This window comes from Sminthopsis crassicaudata, chromosome 2, assembly GCF_048593235.1.
Source record: "Sminthopsis crassicaudata isolate SCR6 chromosome 2, ASM4859323v1, whole genome shotgun sequence".
In the NCBI taxonomy this organism is placed as follows: Eukaryota; Metazoa; Chordata; class Mammalia; order Dasyuromorphia; family Dasyuridae; genus Sminthopsis; species Sminthopsis crassicaudata.
The window spans coordinates 438,638,724-438,656,755 of NC_133618.1; the positions used below are offsets into that span (position 1 = coordinate 438,638,724).

An 18,032-nucleotide genomic window follows, 5' to 3' on the forward strand; every position below is an offset into this window, starting at 1 on the left:
AGAACTAGCTCTGTCATTAGGAGACAGAGTAGGAGTTGGGCTAGATGGGCATTTGGGAAAGCCTAGCCTTGAAGTTGGTCCTGGACACTGGTTGTGTGCTCATGCACCCCTCACAACCTCTCTGGGCTCCGTTTTGTTCATTTATATCATGGAAAAAATAAAAGCAGTAGAGGGCAGTGTAGGTGGTGGAGAGAGGGGCTAGCCTTGCAGGCAGGAAGGCCTGGATTCAAAGTTTGCCTCTGAATCATCTGAGCTTCCTCACTCCAGTCCAGTCTGTTAACGTCTCTCTGCCGCTGGGCAGCTCTCCAAGCTCCTTAAGTCAAAGAGGTGGTGATGATCTGTGGAGTTTCCATGCCTGGAGTTCCCAACATTGATGAAATCACCTCCCCCAAAATAGCTTTTACCTCACAGAGAGCTTGAGAGGATCAGATGAGATAATGTATGTAAATCCCTTATAAATTCAACTGATGCAATTCTCAATATGGGATGGAGGGAAAGAAGTCCAAATTTGGAGTAAAAGGACTTCTTTTCCATTCTTGATGTTGACCCTTATCACCTGTGCATCTTTTTGTCTCAGGTTCTTTTTCAGTAAAAGAAGGGGATGGATGATAGATACCTCTAAGGTCCCTTATATATCTGAATCTATAATCCTATGAGCCTATAAAAATAGCCTGTATCTGTGTCTCTAGCTGTTGATCTAATTCTGTTTTGACAGTTCTGTTTCATCACTGACCTCTAATATGTCTCTGATTCTATTTGTCTGTGTGCCTGTCTCCGTTTTTCTGATTGTGCCTCAAGTTTTAGTTGGATTCCATTCCCTGCTAACCTAGCTCCTTCTTGCTCATTTTACAGATGAGGAAACTGAGGCAGATAGGGTGAAGTGACTTGCCCAGTCACACAGCTAGTAGCCTGAGGCTGGATTTGAACTCTAGAGGGCAGAATTCCACCCAGGTTTCTGACCTTCCTTCTGACCCTGAGCTTCCCTGATAGTTGTACAGGCCCAAAAATCTGAAGATACCCGTTAGTCTGAGACCCTGCAGCTTGTCTAAAAGGTTTTTTTTTGGTTGTTGTTGTTGTTTTCCTGGTTCATCTGACTGCCAGGAACCAGAGAAGACCCAGCTCATGGAGGTATTCCTTGGCACCCATACCCATCTCCCTTTTGGGAGAAGCAGAGGGCATGTGGTGATGGCAGTTCTGGGCTAAGAGTGGGCCCCCACCTTAGCCTCCAAGTGAAAGGCAGAATGGTACAATGGAAAGAAATAGCAGACCTGGAATCCATTCCTAGCTCTGTTTCTTAAGGTGTAACTTCAGGGAAGACCGTTCACCTCCCTGTGAAATGGGGATCCAGTTGTCAGTATATGTTTATTAAGTACTGCTGTGTAACAGCATGAGAATCAGAGAAAAGAATGAAGGCCTTAGGAGCTTTCTTTTGTTGCAAGAGGCATGTATGTGTATAAATATATACAAAATATATATGAGATAACTTTTGGGGGCTGGGAAAAGGGACAAGGTAACTTGGGGAATCACTATCATCTTGGGGTTTCAGGAAAGGTTTTCTTTGCTCACAGAGGTGTTTTCCAGGAAAGGAAATTAATTAGGTAACAGACCCTATTGTGGCCCCCATTTCTTGCTCTGCCAGACAAGTGTGTAAACTTAGACTAGCATGTGGGTCAGTGACCTCACTGAGTTTTCTGTCTTTCCAGGTCATCGCCATGTCTCTGAAAGTACACACGAGCAACATCACCAACAAGAATGACCCCAAGTCCCTCAACTCTCGGGTCTTCATTGGGAACTTAAACACAGCCATGGTGAAGAAAGCAGATGTAGAGACGATCTTCTCCAAGTATGGCCGTGTAGCCGGCTGCTCCGTGCACAAGGGCTACGCCTTCGTCCAATATGCTAGCGAGCGCCATGCCCGTGCCGCCGTGCTGGGCGAGAATGGGCGGGTGCTGGCAGGGCAGACTCTGGGTAAGGACCAGAATCCTGCCCCGACAGTGTCAGAGTTCTGGCAGACCTGTACTCAGACACAAAGCTGATCTTAACATAGGTGAAATAGGCAAAAACTACTTGTGTAGTTGCAGTTTTGAGTTCTTTTGAGAGGCCTTTCCCTTCAGTTTCCACAGTGCCAACAAGTCCTTTTAAGAGACTCAGCTTTTAATTATCAATTTAAAATGTGAAATGTTCTTGAAAGGAACAACTTGTGACTACTTATATGCACCCTCAGGTGTAAGGGAGGGGGACCCTGAGAATCTGAGGATGAGTATGTCAGAATAGACAAAGATACCTGCCAGTTTCACACCTGTGTCCAATTGATCAGTGCCCATCCTGGCCCTACCCTGATCAGCCTGCTGAGATGCCCTAGCCCAGAATGTCTTTTTAGCATGGGTGTGTACATACATAGTTGCCCAATCACCCAGAATGAACATCAGTGTCAGTTAAGGCATGGGAAGTTGGGAACCTGATGGTGTAAACGGTACCTACCCAGGAAATGGGGAGGAAGAATAGGGGGAGGAATGAGTCACAGCAGAAACCTTTTTCTGCTAGGCTGGGGAGGGTGAGAGCAGGTACCTTGCCAAGCTCTACAGTGCCACCTAGTGTTAGAAAAGACTCTGGATATGTGCTGATGAGTGGGGGGACTTAAATACATGAGTGCCCATTCTTGTGGAGATGAGTCTGGTATGTGAGCATGAGGGTCATGAACGTGTGTTTTTGTTTGTATTTTATGTAGAAGAGTATAGTGAACAATTCTTGCATGTGGGTAAGTCAGTGTGTCTGTCAGTGAATGAAACTACATTCTATGTTTTTGATGTTTGTATGTATGAAGTGGGTAGCCTGGGAACCAGAGGCATTGGGCAAGAAGAGTCTCCATTTGGTCATCTGAGAGCCTGTTAGTGTATGCAGGTGTGCTATGCCTCTGTGTGTGCATGTATATGCACACCTGTATGCACACGGGAGCATATGCTATCAGTCCATCACCTTCCTTGACCTCTTCTTTGTATAGACATCAACATGGCTGGAGAACCTAAACCCAATAGACCAAAAGGACTCAAGAGAGCAGCTTCTGCCTCATATGGGTATGTCTATTTGCCCTTTAGCCTGTATAAGGCAAGGCCCTAAAGGCAGAGGGACTCTGCCTGCTGGTGCAGTGTCCCGAGTCAAGAACTGGGGAATACATCTGGGGCTGGCATTGAAAGTCTGAGAGTTAAGGGGTGGCTTGGGTAGTTGGTGCTTGGGGGGACTTGGGCCCCTGGATCCTATTTGACTTCTTACAGGGGTCAGTGCCTTCTTCAATTCAATTCAACAAGCATCTGTTGGGAGGCAGTGTGGCCCAAAAGAAAGGAGATATGGCCTTAAAGAACAGGGTTCTAGCCTGTCTCTAACATAAATTAACTATAGTGGTTCTAAGAAAATCCCTTATCTTGTTGTTCCCTGGTAACTTTCTCAAGTTGTTTACTGCACAGCAGTTGCTAGACTGTGTCCTGGGATTTTCTTTATATATGCAGTGAAACTACACATTGGAGGCCTCCTTAGGGGAGGCTTACAGCACTTATTAAGTACTTACTTAAGGCACTTTGCCTACCTTGCTCCTCTCTTCCTCCCTGGGACCCCTTGGTTGGATTCTGCCATACCCAGAAGAGTCTCAGGGAGGAGGAAGAAGGAGTTTTGCAATAAGAAAGGGACTAATTCCATCATGAACAGAAGCAAGAGGTAAAGTTTCCAGAGAGAAGAAGACAGTGATGGTCCTATTCTCCATCCTGGTCAGGGCCCATGTGGAGAGCCATGTGCTGAACGCCACATTTGAAGAAAGACTTGGCTCGGCTGCTGTGTGAGCCACCTGCATGGGGCAGGCTGGGGGTGGGGGTGGGGGCTGCTATGAACCTGCAAGTGGTTAGCTCTCAGAGGAGTCCAAGGGCACCATCAAGGTGCTTGTTTTCATGTCCTCGCAGGGTTGTCTGGCAGAGGAAAGGTCAGACTTGCTCTGCTTGGCAGAGACAGGAAGCTCATTTGAGGTTTGGCATAGGTGATTTCACAGTATCCTTGGAAGTCAGGGATAAACAAATAGCATTATCCCCATTTTACAGATGAAACTGAGTCTCACAGAGGTTAGATGTTCTGTCAAAGATCCCATGGTAGGCAGCATCAGCCTTATCCTCCTTTTATAGATAAGGTTCAGACAAGTGACTAGCTAGAAGTATCACAAGTGAGTGGAGGCCAGGTCCTCGTTCTACCTGCCTCCACCACAGTTGGTGTCCCAGCTAGACCAGCATAAGATTTCCCCCTCTTCCCCCTCCTCCCCCCCAAGGCCCATCAGGACTGAGGAGAAAGACATGGTTCACTGAAGAGTGTGAGTTGAGATAATAAGAAAGAAGTGGCTGCTCTAGGTGGTAAGGGAGGATCCTGCCATTGGGAGACAAACCCTGAAGAAGACAGCCTTAGTTTCTCCATGGCTTTTGTTGGAGGAAGGGATTTAAATCCCCAAATAAGCTTCGAAGACCTGGTGAAAAGAGGCTGGGGTCTGGCCGCCCCTTCCGACTCCTTTCTGCTATTACTGAGCCACAGCCCCCTGGGTAGGAGATAGAAGAACAGGACGGACTCTCCCTCTTCACTTGGATGGCATTAGCTTTTACGGAGGTAGCGGGGCTCAGCGGGGCCAGTGTTTGGACTTGAGTCCGATTCCTGGTCCCATGGTCTTTCTATGGTCCCATATAACCTGTGGAATATTCATGGCTTTCTCAGGACTTCCTCCTTCCTTAGCCTTTCCTCAGCTGTAGGCTGGGAGTGAGATCCCTGTCCTTTCTGCCTCAGGTTGAATTGCTCCCAGGGGAGCGGCGGTAGACATAGCAGCAGGTGACAACGAGAGCTCACCCCTGCCGTTGTCAGGCAGGGGGGAGACTCCAAGCTCGGAGCGCCTCCCCTGTTCTCGCCAGGGGCCACAGCCTCATCTGTGATTACCACAGGGAAGCTCTGGATGAGCAAAGCTGAGGGACAACGGGCTGCTCTCAGCTAGGAGAACAGGGAAAGCGGGAGGGGAGCTGAGCCCATGGCCGGCCTTCAGGCCCCAGCTATGAACCCAGCACGAAGCTCTGCACACAAGAGGCACCTGATGGATGTTTGTTGGATTAAATTGACAGTCGGGATATTATGACTGGAAGGCACTTTGACCTGGGGCTGGGAGAGTGCCAGGGCTACTCAGAAGCCCTCTGAAGACCTTTCCCATCCTCCTCTCTCCAGCCCCGCCCCCACACAAAGGCCCAGCAGGCTCTGCCCCCAGACACTGGGATTACTGACCAGAGATCTTCATGCTTGGCCTGAAGTTCTGTCCTCTCCCCTGTTTCTCTTTCCTCCCCTTCCTTCCCCTGCCCCAGCCCCAGCCCCAGCCTCAGCCTCAGCCTACTCTTGGCTGCCCGGGAGAAGGGGTTTCCGGCTCCCAGCTCAGGAGTGCAGTCAGGACCACTGTCCGAGGGAAGGCATGTGAACCCTGGGTTCTTAGTCCCCAGATCCACCACGGAGCCACTGTGTGGCCTGAGGCAAGTTGCTTGCCCTCTCTGTGCCTCAGTTTCTCTATCTGTAGACTGGAGGGAGTGGGGGAATGGAGGGTGGGCAGGTGGGTCAGGGTTGGTAAAGAGAGAACAAGTTGGTAAGGCCCATAACTTCCTCCCTTCTCCAGGTGGGTGCCCTCAGGTGACCTTTTTACTTTTCAAAATAATTTTTTTGCTGGGACCTTACCGCAGCCCCTGTGAAGTAGATGGAACAGGCCTCGCTCTCCCCATTTGTTATATGAAAAAAACCAAAGCTTCAAGAGCTTCGTCACACAACCAGTTCAACAACATGCCCCTCTACTTGCCAAATATCCCTTTTTTTCCTTCACCTGAGAGCCCTGCTCTGTCATAAAATCTGCCTTTCATTTTATTGGCCATTCTTCAGTCTGTTTTTGAGGGGCTGCAAATTGTCCAGAGGTTGGAGTTCTTGGGCCCAATTCAGGGGTTGGGAGGAATTGGTGGAGTGGGGCTGGAGAGGGAGGAGGTGTGGAAGAGACTATTGCTTGGGAATAATCAGAGAAAGGAGTTCAGGATGAGGTTTGGCTTCAGCCACCCTGCAGGCCATCAGGCCTCCTGTGGAGCTTTTGAGAAGCAGGAGCAGCCCTTGGTGGCCATAGTCCTTCCCCAGCTCCCCAGGCCCTCTATCCATCCCTCACGCCATTTTGATCACTAGATATACATACAGTTCCTCTCCTTCCATCGACCCTCTCTCGCTTATCCACATTCTGTCAACTTCCCATCCCTCCGGTCTTCTTTACATCCTCTATCTTTGGTTTGGCCATTGGATCCTGGGGCCACGCTGCCCGGGACACCCAGTCTGCAAGTCTCTGTCCTGTTTTGAAATTCAGGCTTTTCGAGCCCCGGGGCCGGCTCTCCCCAGTCCCCAGGGTAGTTCCTGTGAAGCGGCCACGAGTCACCATCCCTCTTGTTCGTCGCATCAAAGCAACTCTGCCCGTCAGACTTTTCGCCCGCTCCTCCTCCTCCAACAGTTCGACTAAGTTAAAGTGTGAGTAATCTGGGCTTGGGATGGGATGGTTGGGGAACAGCCCACACCAAGTCTGTTAAGACCTTGAAAACCTCTTTTCAGTCCTGGGATCTCTGAACCCCTCCCAGCCCTCAATCCCAGGGTACTCCCTGGGCATCCTTTCCCCACCCACCTAGAAACTTTGCCCTCGAGTGCTCTGGGACCTCCATGACACACCAGACCTAGGCACTTCTACCTGTGCCTGAGCTCAGGCACCTGTCATGAAACAAGGTCTGAAAGGGAGAGAAAAGACCTGGCCCCAGGCTGGTGTAGTCACGGGAGTCTTACAGTGCGAGGCAGGAAGCCTTTGTTTGAGTCCCTTGCTCCTACGGAGCTTTCTGCTCTGGAGAAACCACTTCACTTAATAAGGTCTCAGTTTCCCTTCTGTAGAATGGAAGTATGCCTCCCTGCACTTCCTGCTTCACAGGGTTATTGTGAAAAAGGCGCTTTTTAAAATTAGAGGCATCATGGAAATGTGAGCTTATGATTGGGCTGATGCTGATTATGGGATTCAGAGATTGAGTTAAATGTTAGCAGTAACTTAAATGCTTTAATGACAGAGCATGTAGTCTTATGTTCTTACTTACCCAGAAAGATTTAGTTAGGTGAGATAAATAGGAAAAGCCCAGGGGGCCAAGACAGGAATCCTTAATGCAAGCGGGTTCCACTCTTTCATGTCCCAAAGCTCCAAAGACAGCTACTGAAATCCATGTCCTTTAAACAGAGGAGACAGTGTAAGGTCTAGCCTAGGGCTCAAGGGAAAGGCAAGTCCTGGTCCTGGTAACTGAGGGTGGGGAGGAGTGGAGGGATTAGCCTTTGCTTGGTCTCGTTCTAGGAGCTAGCCCCCAACTCCTGAACCATAACCAGGGTATGTCCTAGGATGGGAAGTTGAGAGCTCAGCACTCTTCTCCTCTGCCAGACCTCACCCCTGGCAGCAGGGTGATCCCAAGACTGTCCCCTTGCACAGCTGAGAGACTTTGTAATCACCTGGGTTGGATTTCTTCCTCTAAAAGCTGCACTCTAGGGGAGTCCCTGACCCCACTTGCCCTAAGAGCAGAAACTTGCTGGTTATGGTTCTGATATCCTCAACCAGGTGCTTATTGATTCTCCCTGTACTTCCAGTGAAATGTACCGAGCTGCAGACCATCAAGACAGAGCTTACCCAGATCAAGTACAATATTGAGGCCCTGCTGGGGCGGCTGGACCAGATCTCGGAGGAGCAGAGTCCTAGCACAGGTCAGAGCCCTGTTTCTTGGGAACTCGTTCCCTCGAACAGCCCATGAGAAATGGAGGGGCTGAGGGAGGAGGGATACCCAGAGGACACTGGAGTTCGAGGATAAGAGGGCCCGAACAGTAGAAAGAACACCTGGCTTTGAAATTAGTGCACCTGGTTCAGGTTCCACCTCTGCCACTTACTCTCTCTATGATCTTGGACAAGTCAGTTCCCTTTCACTTCATAAGTCTATGATCTGATGTTTCTGGGCATGCAAGGTAAGGGGCTTTAAACCTCAAGGCAGCTCCTAGACCAAGTTAGTTCTGAAATTGTAGGATTGGTTTCAGTTCAATCTGGCAATATTTTATTCAGTGCCTGTTGTGTGGGGGACGTCAGGCTTGGTGCTGGTAGGGAGGGGACCTTCTAAGGGGTCTGAGGGCTCCTTTGGGGGCCAGGCTCCTGCTCACAATGCCCAGAGGGTGCCACCCTGCTCTGAGCCTTTGCTCCTTCCCTCTCCTTCTACTCCTCAAGATGGCAAGAAGAAGAATGACAGCAAGAAAAGCGAGGCTCCTCAGGAAGACACGGCTTCTGAGCCAGAGACACCCTTGGAAGAGTTGTTGCCTGGGGATGAAGGTGATGAGGTGCTGGCCCAAGACGACTTCGAAGACCTGGTGAGGATTGGGGGGACAAAAACTGGGCTCCCAAGTGCAGTACCTAGGGGGTGCCTAAAAGGCACAGGCTCCCTTATCAGGACACCTCTGGATGGGTGGCTTTGTTTGATCCAACATGGGCAAGAAGGGATTCACTTCAGAAATTTCTCCCTGTTCCTCCACTGGTTCCTGTTTCCTTCTGCCTGCCCCTGCCCCTATCTCCCAGCTCCTGGACCTGGCCTGTGCCTTTGGCCCTTGCCTCTTTTCCGGCTCAAAAACCAAAAAAAAAGAAAAAGAAAAAGAAAAAACCCAATCCCAGCTTTTTGCATATCTGTGTATTATCTAGCATATCTATGAATGTAGATAATTATATACAAAATTAAAGTGAATTTTTCTTTGTGGGAGGGGAATATACTGGCATTTTTGGGGTTTTTGAGAGCCATAGAGCCCACCAGTCAGTCAGGGATACATACAGATCACCCAAAAGACACTGTCCAACCTAGAAACTGCATGTATCCAGATGTATAAATGGGTATGGAAACTGGAAACTGATGTTTTGGGGGAGCTCAGGTGCCCTTATGGTGTCATCTCCTTTCCTTTTTCTTCTTCTCTGTGTTTTATTACAAGTTTAACATTGTTCGTCAATACAACCAATGAAACTTGCTTAGTATAGATTTATGTTTAAGTTAATTCCAGGGCCTAGTTTCCAATATTATTTCCTTTTAGAAATCATGGAACATTGAACAGGATAGACGTCATTCAAAAAAGCTGAGTTACAAGAACTCAAAAAAACCCCAACCCTTATAAATAGCTTTAATAATAAATTCTGTCCATGCTGAAAGTTAATAACAGTTTCTTCTAAGAGAAATACTTTCAAAATGGTATGTCATGTGACCCTGAGCACCTTCCCCATTCTTTCCATGTCCCTCACCTCCCCTTCAAACTTAAAACTCTGAACAATCAGGATTGGAAGTTTTAGAGACTGTTCAAACCAAACCCTTCCTTTCCAGAGAAAGAAATTGAGCTTCATAGAGGAAAGGAATTTACTTTCCCAGTGTTACATAAGGCAGTTCCAGAACTCTTTCCCTCACCCCCCTAGTTTTCCCGTTTCTCCTCAAAGTCTGAAGCTGCCTCCAGGTATCCAGTACAGTGTACATCCAGAACAGGGGTAGCATGAGCTGCCTTTGTGAGCGTAGCAGAAGCTGGATGAACATTCTTCCCCCCCCACCCCGCCTAATCAGTGATGTAAAGAAGATTTCTGGATTAGATGAGATCTTCAAGACTACTTCTAGTTCTGAGATTTTTATGAAATGTTGAGAACCTACTATGTCCAAGGCATTCTTCTAGCCATAAAGGCATTGCATCTTATGTCCAGCTGATTTTTCCTATTTTCATTTAAACCCCTTTCCTCTTGCCTGACCATCCATAGCCACTGTAGATAGCAGAACAGCATTGCCCTTGGGCAGTTCCTTTGCTAGAAGGCTGAAGTGTGCACCACACGTAAACCTCTCAAAGGTAGAAGGGCTTCAGAAGCCTTTGTGCTCTCTAGCCTCTCCTTGAATACTTGTAGTGATAGGAGACTTAATATCTTTCCTTTCCCTTTTCTTTTTTTCTTCCTTTCTGTTTATTAAAAGCTTAACATTAATACAACTAATTAGACTTGGTTTAGTGAATATTGACATTTAAATTAATTTTAGCACCCAACGTACCATCATTTTTCAGTCACTGCCTCATCAGGATTCTTTGTCCATTTTTCCTCATCCACTTTTTCTCTTTTATGGCTATAAAGTTCCTATGTGCACCCTTCTGGTTCTGTTGATTTTTCTAATTTTGTATTATTGTGTAAAGATCTTTCCAGAGTCCCCTGGATTCTTACCACATGTGTCCACTGCACTATGGTATTCCATTATATCAATGGGCCACTTCTTATTTAATTTTTTCTTCATTCTTAGCCACTTCCGATTTTTTACAATTTCTTATAATATAATATGACTATAAAAATCTTTAAACGGATATAGCCCTTTTATTTTTGGTAAGACTCAAAGGATACACTCCCAATAGTGGAATTAATTTTACAACTTCTATACTACTACACAGCACTCAAAAGATTCTGCATTGTCTGCATTTCTACCAGCAGTGAATAAGGGTAGGAGTGAATAACCTTCCCAGCATTAGTTTTCTTTGCTTTTAGTTAATTTTTCTAGTTTGATGCATGTGAAGTCTGATAAAACAACAGAAGAGTTGTTTTAATTTGTGTCTTTTTGATTTTTGATAATATTGAGAAGGTAGTCCATCCCTTTGTGGGAAAGCTCTTAGTGTTTTACATATTGAGCCAAAGTCCACCTCTCTTCTCTCCCCCCATCCCCAGCAGTACACCATAGTCCTGTTTTTGCCTTTTGAAGTACAAATTAACCCCTCTTTGTGATAACTCTTCAGATTGTTGAAGACAGAGATCTCTACTAAGATCTTCACTTTTCAGATTAAAGGACCTAGGATATCTCAGTGAATCATATGGCCACTCCACTGTTTTATCCTGGTTACTTTCTTCTGGAAATTCTATCTTATCAGTGCTTCTCACAAAAATATGAACCCAGAACTGAACACAGGTATATGTGTTAACCTTTTGTCTTCTTCCCTCCATTATCCTCTCTCTCTTTCTCAGGACAACAGCCGATACACAGAGCTGGATGAATTGACTCTACAGTAAATGGTATGAGGCTTTAGAGGGACTATGGATCGGGAGGAGGGGTGGGTCAACTGGACTTTGGGTTCATGGAGTTTTTTCCCGTCAAAGGATTTCAAGTTTGAGATCAGTTTTCCTAACACTGAGCAGGGCAAAGTAATGAGAGCTGTTCCCTCTCCATTCAACTTCTCCCCAGTCATGGGCTTCCTAAAATGACTATTAAGGTGGGTTGGGGCCTAGCCTCCCCACTACTCCTTAACTTGACCTTGTTCCCAGAGGCCTGAAATGATGTCTAGGACCTTTTAAGCCCAAGAATACTCCTTTTCTTTCCCCAAGACATTAACCCTCCCCATCCCCTACCTATCCTTCCCTAGGCAACCCAGGATTCTCCCCAAGGATGAAATGTCCTCAGCATCTTGCATCCAACTAAAGAAGCACTAAATTGCACCAGGAGAAGCCCATAAGTCTCATCTTAAAGCTAATGGAGAGTTTCCCCCCTCTATCTCTGCCTATTGGACAGGAAGGGATCATAGATTCAGAGCATTTCTCATATGAGGAAACTGAACCTCAGAGAGGATAAGTTATACATGTTTCCAGCAGAATTTGACCCCAGCTCTTCCCGTGTCTAAGTTCAGCTCCGTCCACTGCCTCATGCCTTATTGTCAATGCTCCCTCCCCAGTACTCAGCTGTGCCACTAGGCCACCATTATTATTATTAATAAATAATCGCTATCATTTATAAAATGCTTGACATAGATCTCTCATTTGATCTGAGGATACCCCTGTATGATGCTATTATTTTCCCCTTTTTTTTTCTAATGAAGAAATTGAGACCAAGCCTAACAAGTTAAATGACTTGCTTGGAGGTCCAAAAAGCCAGTAAGTGTCTGAGGCTGGATTTGAACTTTGTTCTTCCTGACTCTGCTTGGGGGACACTTAGGTCCTATCTCGGCTGACTGGCATCTTGCTTTCCCTTCATTGTAGCAAAACTATGGAGAGAAAGAGAAAATAAACTCCATCCACCATTTGATTAGAAATAATAACTGACATTTGCTGTAGTTTTTAAGTGTTTCAGAGCTCCTTACCCCTCGTCTCACTTGATCCTCTTTAGGTACTTTGTCATCACCCCCAAGTTACAGATTAAATCCAGACATTAAGTAGCTGCCCTGATTGTGTAACTAGTGAATATCAGAGAGAGGATTTGACTCCAGTTTTCTACTTTCAAATCCCACAGCGCCGATTCCTAACATTTGAGGGTTTACTAGCTGTTTGTGAGATAGGTAGTCTATGAACAATTATCCCCACTTTGCAAAGACGGTGACTGAAGCTCCGAGTGGGAAAGTGACATGCACCAGAGCTCGGACCCAGTTTTCTGGGAGTTCCCAGGCCCAAGGCTTTTCCCTTTACTGCATGGCTCCTAAGTGAGATGCACCCTCCTGGTGCTCCCCGGTTTCAATCACGCTTTCCTCTCTACAATCAGTGACAAACTCTGGGCAGGATCTGATTCATTCGGATTCTCCAAACACACTGCTCTGTTGTGCTTCAAATTAGTGTTTCTTCCTTATCTCCCATTCTCACAGCGGGATAGGAGGGACTGCAGGCTGACCCGAGGAGGACGGTATGAGGGCAAACCCTGACTCTGGCCCCCCTGAGCCAGGCACCACCCATCACTCCCCAACCCCCCAGGTGCCATCATCCCCAGCTGGGCAGCGGAGGAGAACTGTGGGTCCGACGGCTTCTACCCACCTGTCACCCATCAGTGCCAATTCCAGCCAGCCCCTTCTCCAGATGGACCTGGTACCCTCAGCAACTCACCTGGGCACCTTCTTGCTGCAGCAGATAGCAGGAAATCTCTCCCTATTCTCCCACCCCCCCAACTCCCCAACTAACTGCCTGCCTTCCTGCCTGGGACTGGCCCAGGAAGAGCACAGAAGGTGTATTGTATCCTGGACCAGGACATTGCAGGGCTTTGGGATTTTCTAGGGGTTTGGGGAGGGCAGTCCATAAGGAGGGGACTTCACGATGACCCTGATAATAAAGAGTTTGGATCCTGGATGCTCAGGCAGATTGGACGATGCATTTGTCTTCAAAGCTATCTTTTATACCATTGGCATTAAAGCAGAGAGCTGCTTACCAATCAAATTATTCAAAGCTAGAATTATCAATGTGCTGGACAACAATTTAGTTCCTTGAGAGTTCTCGACAGGCTGGAATTGTGGGCCTGTGTAATAAAATGAAAGTGAATAGGGATAAATTTAAAATCCTAATATTGGCTTCAAAAGACCAGTTGCCTGAGGTCTCTAAGGTTCCTTTCCAGATCTATTTCTATGATCCCAAGTACAGGATCCCAAGTATTAATGTGAAAAACCCAGGTATCAGAGGGGATGACTAGGCTGTAGGGGTGACAGGGCAGCCCAAAGTGTTATTGTGACTTTAGGGCCCACACATGTATGATAGTGACACCGCATCTAGAGGGAGAGATCATGTCCGTCTTGTTCCTGCCCTAGTTTGATCACACCCTGCTCTTTGCACCCAGGACTAGGACCACATTTTAAAAGAACACTGACAGGGGATCACAGCTGAATCATAAGGACAGAGAGGGCTGCACACTGCCCCGCACAGGGCCCCTGAAAGAGCTGGGGAGGTTCAGGCTGAAAACTTAGAGGAACATGGCAGGAATCTTCAGATACCAGAGGGAGCTGGATTTGTTCTGCTTGGCCTTAGAGGGCCAAACTAGAACCGACAGTGAGGAGGGTAGGGGGCAGCATCCTAGGAAGCAGTCTGTGGCTCTCTGGGAGAAACAGCTTGCAGAACGATTAGTGGTACAGTAGTGAAACTTGGTAGGGAGTGAGTTTTCTGTCACAAGGTTTGCGAGCATCAGCTGGACTTGTCAGGGATGTGTACTGTAAGAACTTATAATGCATCGGGCAGGGGGTTTGACTTTATTCTTCCAACTTTGGGACTCTATGATTCCTCTTTATTAAAACGCTTATCTTTTGTTAACCCTCTGCTTGACTCCTTTCCTCCATCCCTGGTCAGCTGTTCCCTCTGCCGGGTCATTTTACCCTTGTTCTCCAATGAGGCTTGAGGACACGCATCCTAAGTGAGGCCCTGGCCGTGCTAATTGCCCATGCTCAGCTCCCACTATTGGCCAGCAGCATATTCGGGAATAGTGTGGGGCCATGAGTGCCGGTTCCCTGTGGCCAACATGCTTATGTTCACTTGAACGCGTCGCTGCCATCAGCTTTACAGAAGGGGACGGGACAGAGAATATAGTGTGGTAGGGTGGAAAGAGCTTTGGACTTGAAAGTCACTCCCTGGAGCCAGAGGTGGTCAGTGCTTAAGAGGCCTTAGGAATTTTCACTTTACCAATAAGGAAATTAGCCCAGAGAGAAGCACGCAATCTGGGATCATGTTGATCCTTCCCTTTTCTGGGCTGGAGTTTTCCCAGCTAAGAATGAGAAGGGGGATGGACTAGTTGATCTTGAAGTTTCTTCCAGAACTAAGATTCTGTGAAAAACACAAGTTAAAATAATAGTGTCCCCACCAGTGCTCCTTGTGAAATCCATAGGGTCAGGGGAGGGTTGAATCTGAGGAGGTTCCTGGACCACAGGCTCACCCCATCTAGGAGCCAATCCGCCTTGGACCAGAGGTCACTCATTCATCAAACTACTGGCAGTCCTTGGCTTATGTCCTGATATTCAGGTAGGTTCTCAGGCTGGAATCATTGGCTCACCAGGATGCTGTTCTCTCCCCTTTCCCCCAAAGTCCAGTCAATAACAAGATGATTCCAATTCAGAATCTGACTCTAGGTTGTAGTGGAGAGTTCTAGGTCTGGCACCAGGTCATTGGGTTGTGAATTCTCTTTGCTCCCTTGTGACCTCAAGCAAGTGACTGCCATTCTGGGCCTCAGTTGCCTTAGCTTTAAAAATGAAGGGGCTGGACCAGATGACCCCGGAACTTTCTGTGCCTTCCAGCTCTAGATTTATGATGGGTTCTCTAGGTGCCTGAGGGGAGCAGAGTGGAGTTTGGAATGATTGTCTCTTCCAAAAACTTTTTTTTAAATTATAGTTTTTTTTATTTTGAAAATGTATATGTGGATAATTTTTGACATTCACCCCCTACGAAACCCTGTGTTCTAATTTTTTCCCTCCTTTGCCCCTCTCCCCCAATCACCAAGTAATCCAATATTTTAAAGATGTACAGTTCTTCTATATATTTCCACAAGTATGCTGCACAAGAAAAATCTTTTAAAAACTTGAACCAGAAAATTGGGAAGGGGTCCCCAACCAGAGACAAAGGAATACCAGTAGAAAATGGGTTTTAACACACGTTTATGAGACACATGTTTCCCAGGAAGAATTTTATCTTTTAAAGAAAGATTGAAAGCCCTGTTCTGGAAAGAGCTTAAAGGTAATTGTACTAGGTGATCTGTTGTCCTTTCCAAATTCATATTTCTCAATTCTGCCCACCCCACAACTAGGTTAAAACATTAATAAAATGCCTTTAGTGTTTAGTCTTAGTGGAAGGAGGGAATCAGCATTTCTAGCATGCCTACTAGGTACCAGGCACTATGCTTTCCCAAATATTTTCTCATTTGGTCCCCACAACAACCTGAGAGTTATGCTCCAATTGTCCCATTTTATAGTTGAGGAAACTGAGGCAGAAGTAATGACTTGCCAGGGTTGCATTGTCTCTAAGGCTATATTTAATCTCAGCTCCTTTTGACTCAAGATTCATTGTTCTGTCCACTTCACTGCCTCAAATAATATGGTTATTAATTTTCCATTGGTCACACTCTTCATCTAACTCCTTTGGGATTAATAAAAAGAAAAAGCTTTTTATTCCCCTATAGTACCTAGTGTAAAGTCTGCATGCAATAGGTTAATGTTTGCAAGGAGAGGGCTAGCTTTGGGAGAAGGGTCACTGCCATCTTCCACCAGTTGGTATCAAGCCTGTTAGACCTCAAATCTGAAGCACATGATTTTCTGGGTACTGGCTGTAAGAACATCTGGAAGCAGAACCCCACAGAATATGACAGTTTTGCTAGGTGGCGAAAGGTGCACTGTGAAGCACATAAACCGTAACTCAGGAACAACCATTTGAATTCAGTATATACTGAGCACATGAAACACCTGGAGAAACTTCTAACTCAGTGTAAACATGCCAAACTACTTTATTTTAAATACTGTGTATTGAAAATAAAATTCTTAACAGTAATTCTAGAAATGAGACAATTATTCCTGAAAAGAAGATGGCAATAGATTAACAATTGATGGATGTTCTAAGCACAAAGAGATATCCCTTCATAAATCCCACAGAGGAGTCAAAGGTAAGACAGACTAATGAAAAGAGAGCTCAGTCCATTGCCTGCTAGGAAAGTAGCCCTCTATTCCTGTTCATACATATATTAAAGACATTAAGGCCTCCTATAGCTAGCTCCATCCTTCCTAAGAGAGGGCATCCCTCCTGTATTCTCAGGAGGGAAGTGAATAAAAGACTGGCAGTTCTTCTGCAACAACGTGCCAAGCCATATCACATGCTGTTAGGACCCTTTCCATTTATGTTGGCATCCAGGGTGGGCTTGAGGAACAGAACCATCTGAAACAACTAGAAGGTAGAGAGATTCTTAGCTATGACCAAGCCCATGTGGTACCTTGGGAAGAGCAGTGCCCTAGAATCTAGATGTTCAGTCGTTTCAGTCACTCTCTGTGACCCCATTTTTAATTTTCTCGGCAGAGATACTGGAGCGGTTTGCCATTTCCTTCAGCTCATTTTATAGATGAGGAAACTGAGGCAAATGGATAAGTGACTTGTCCAGGGTCACACAGAAAGATGAGTCATCCTGGCTTTAGGCCTAGCACTCTATCTCCTGCACTACCTCATTGTCCAGGATCTAAGTGACCTGAATTCAAATTTTGTCTGCCCCTGTGAACCTTGGTCCTCAGAAAAGTTGGGTTGTTTGGCCTCCAAGGACCCTTCAGCTATGAATGTTATTCTATGATACTGTAATGCCATTCTTAGGCTGAGGAAACCATAAAATAATGGAATTTTTAAAAATTCATTTTTATTGTCAATGTATTTAAAGGTGGGGAACCAAAAAAAAAAAAAAGTCTGGCCTCAAACAAGTCCCTTTACCATATTTGCTGTTTTCTCATCTGTAAAATGAGTTGGAGAAGGAAAAGGTAAAACATACCATTGTCTTTGCTAAGAAAACCCCAAATGGGGTCTTGGAACAATTAAAATGATTCCACAATAATAGCAAATATACTGATGTGTATATACAGACATACATTTGGAGAGTTTGGCTGCATAAAGAGATATCATGAAAGATAGCAGGAATTGTCATCTCTTTGAATGCAAGGAATAGTTCTTAACTGCTGTCTTCCACTGGGCCTAATGGCTTTTGGCATAAGATTTAGCACTGCATTTTGGAGATTATCTAGTCACCAGCTTTTTTTTACCTCTGGATTACAACTCCTTATGGAGTCTCATAACTGAATGTAAGGATCACAAAATTGTCAGCAAATGTTTGATTCATATACCTATTTTATATATCTTTATATCCCGGGTCATGTATAAATTTCTTGGGCAAAAAAGGGTCACAAGTGGAAAAAATTCCACAAAAGTGGAAAAAGCCCTGATCCAGTCTAGCCTTATTGTCCAGATGAGGAAACATGTTTGGAGAGTGGGTGATTTACCCATGGTAATAGGAAATAAATGAATGGAAAGGCTTTAGGAGCTTGTATTTTAATAGGAGAAGACAGTGGCCAGGGATGGGCCTGGATGGATTTGGTTTGGGAAGTCGCAGGGATGAGTGCAGCCATAAAAGGGACATGAATGACACTCCTTTCCAGTAGCAAAGGTAATATTGATTTGATTGTGGTTCCAAAAGCTAGGAGAGTGGAGCCAAGGATGGGGT

General features: G+C 46.0%; 1 protein-coding gene across 7 annotated transcripts in view; it reads left to right on the forward strand.

Annotated features, from left to right (window-relative positions):
• The window catches only part of RALY (RALY heterogeneous nuclear ribonucleoprotein), a 54,765-nt gene extending 41,590 nt beyond the window's left edge, over positions 1–13,175 (forward strand). For 2 of the 7 annotated variants that reach the window (XM_074292429.1, XM_074292430.1), the window contains 8 exons: positions 1,704–1,968; positions 3,002–3,074; positions 5,367–5,528; positions 6,389–6,546; positions 7,687–7,800; positions 8,309–8,448; positions 11,090–11,137; positions 12,691–13,175. In XM_074292429.1, the coding sequence (XP_074148530.1) occupies positions 1,713–1,968; positions 3,002–3,074; positions 5,367–5,528; positions 6,389–6,546; positions 7,687–7,800; positions 8,309–8,448; positions 11,090–11,134 (948 nt within the window). In that variant the 5' untranslated portion in view covers positions 1,704–1,712 and the 3' untranslated portion in view covers positions 11,135–11,137; positions 12,691–13,175. Of the gene's footprint in view, positions 1–1,703; positions 1,969–3,001; positions 3,075–5,366; positions 5,529–6,388; positions 6,547–7,686; positions 7,801–8,308; positions 8,483–11,089; positions 11,138–11,484; positions 11,855–12,661 lie in introns of those variants that run through there. The other 5 variants (XM_074292432.1, XM_074292431.1, XM_074292434.1 and 2 more) reach the window with 5 other exon arrangements.
• Positions 13,176–18,032: the final 4,857 nt, after the last annotated feature.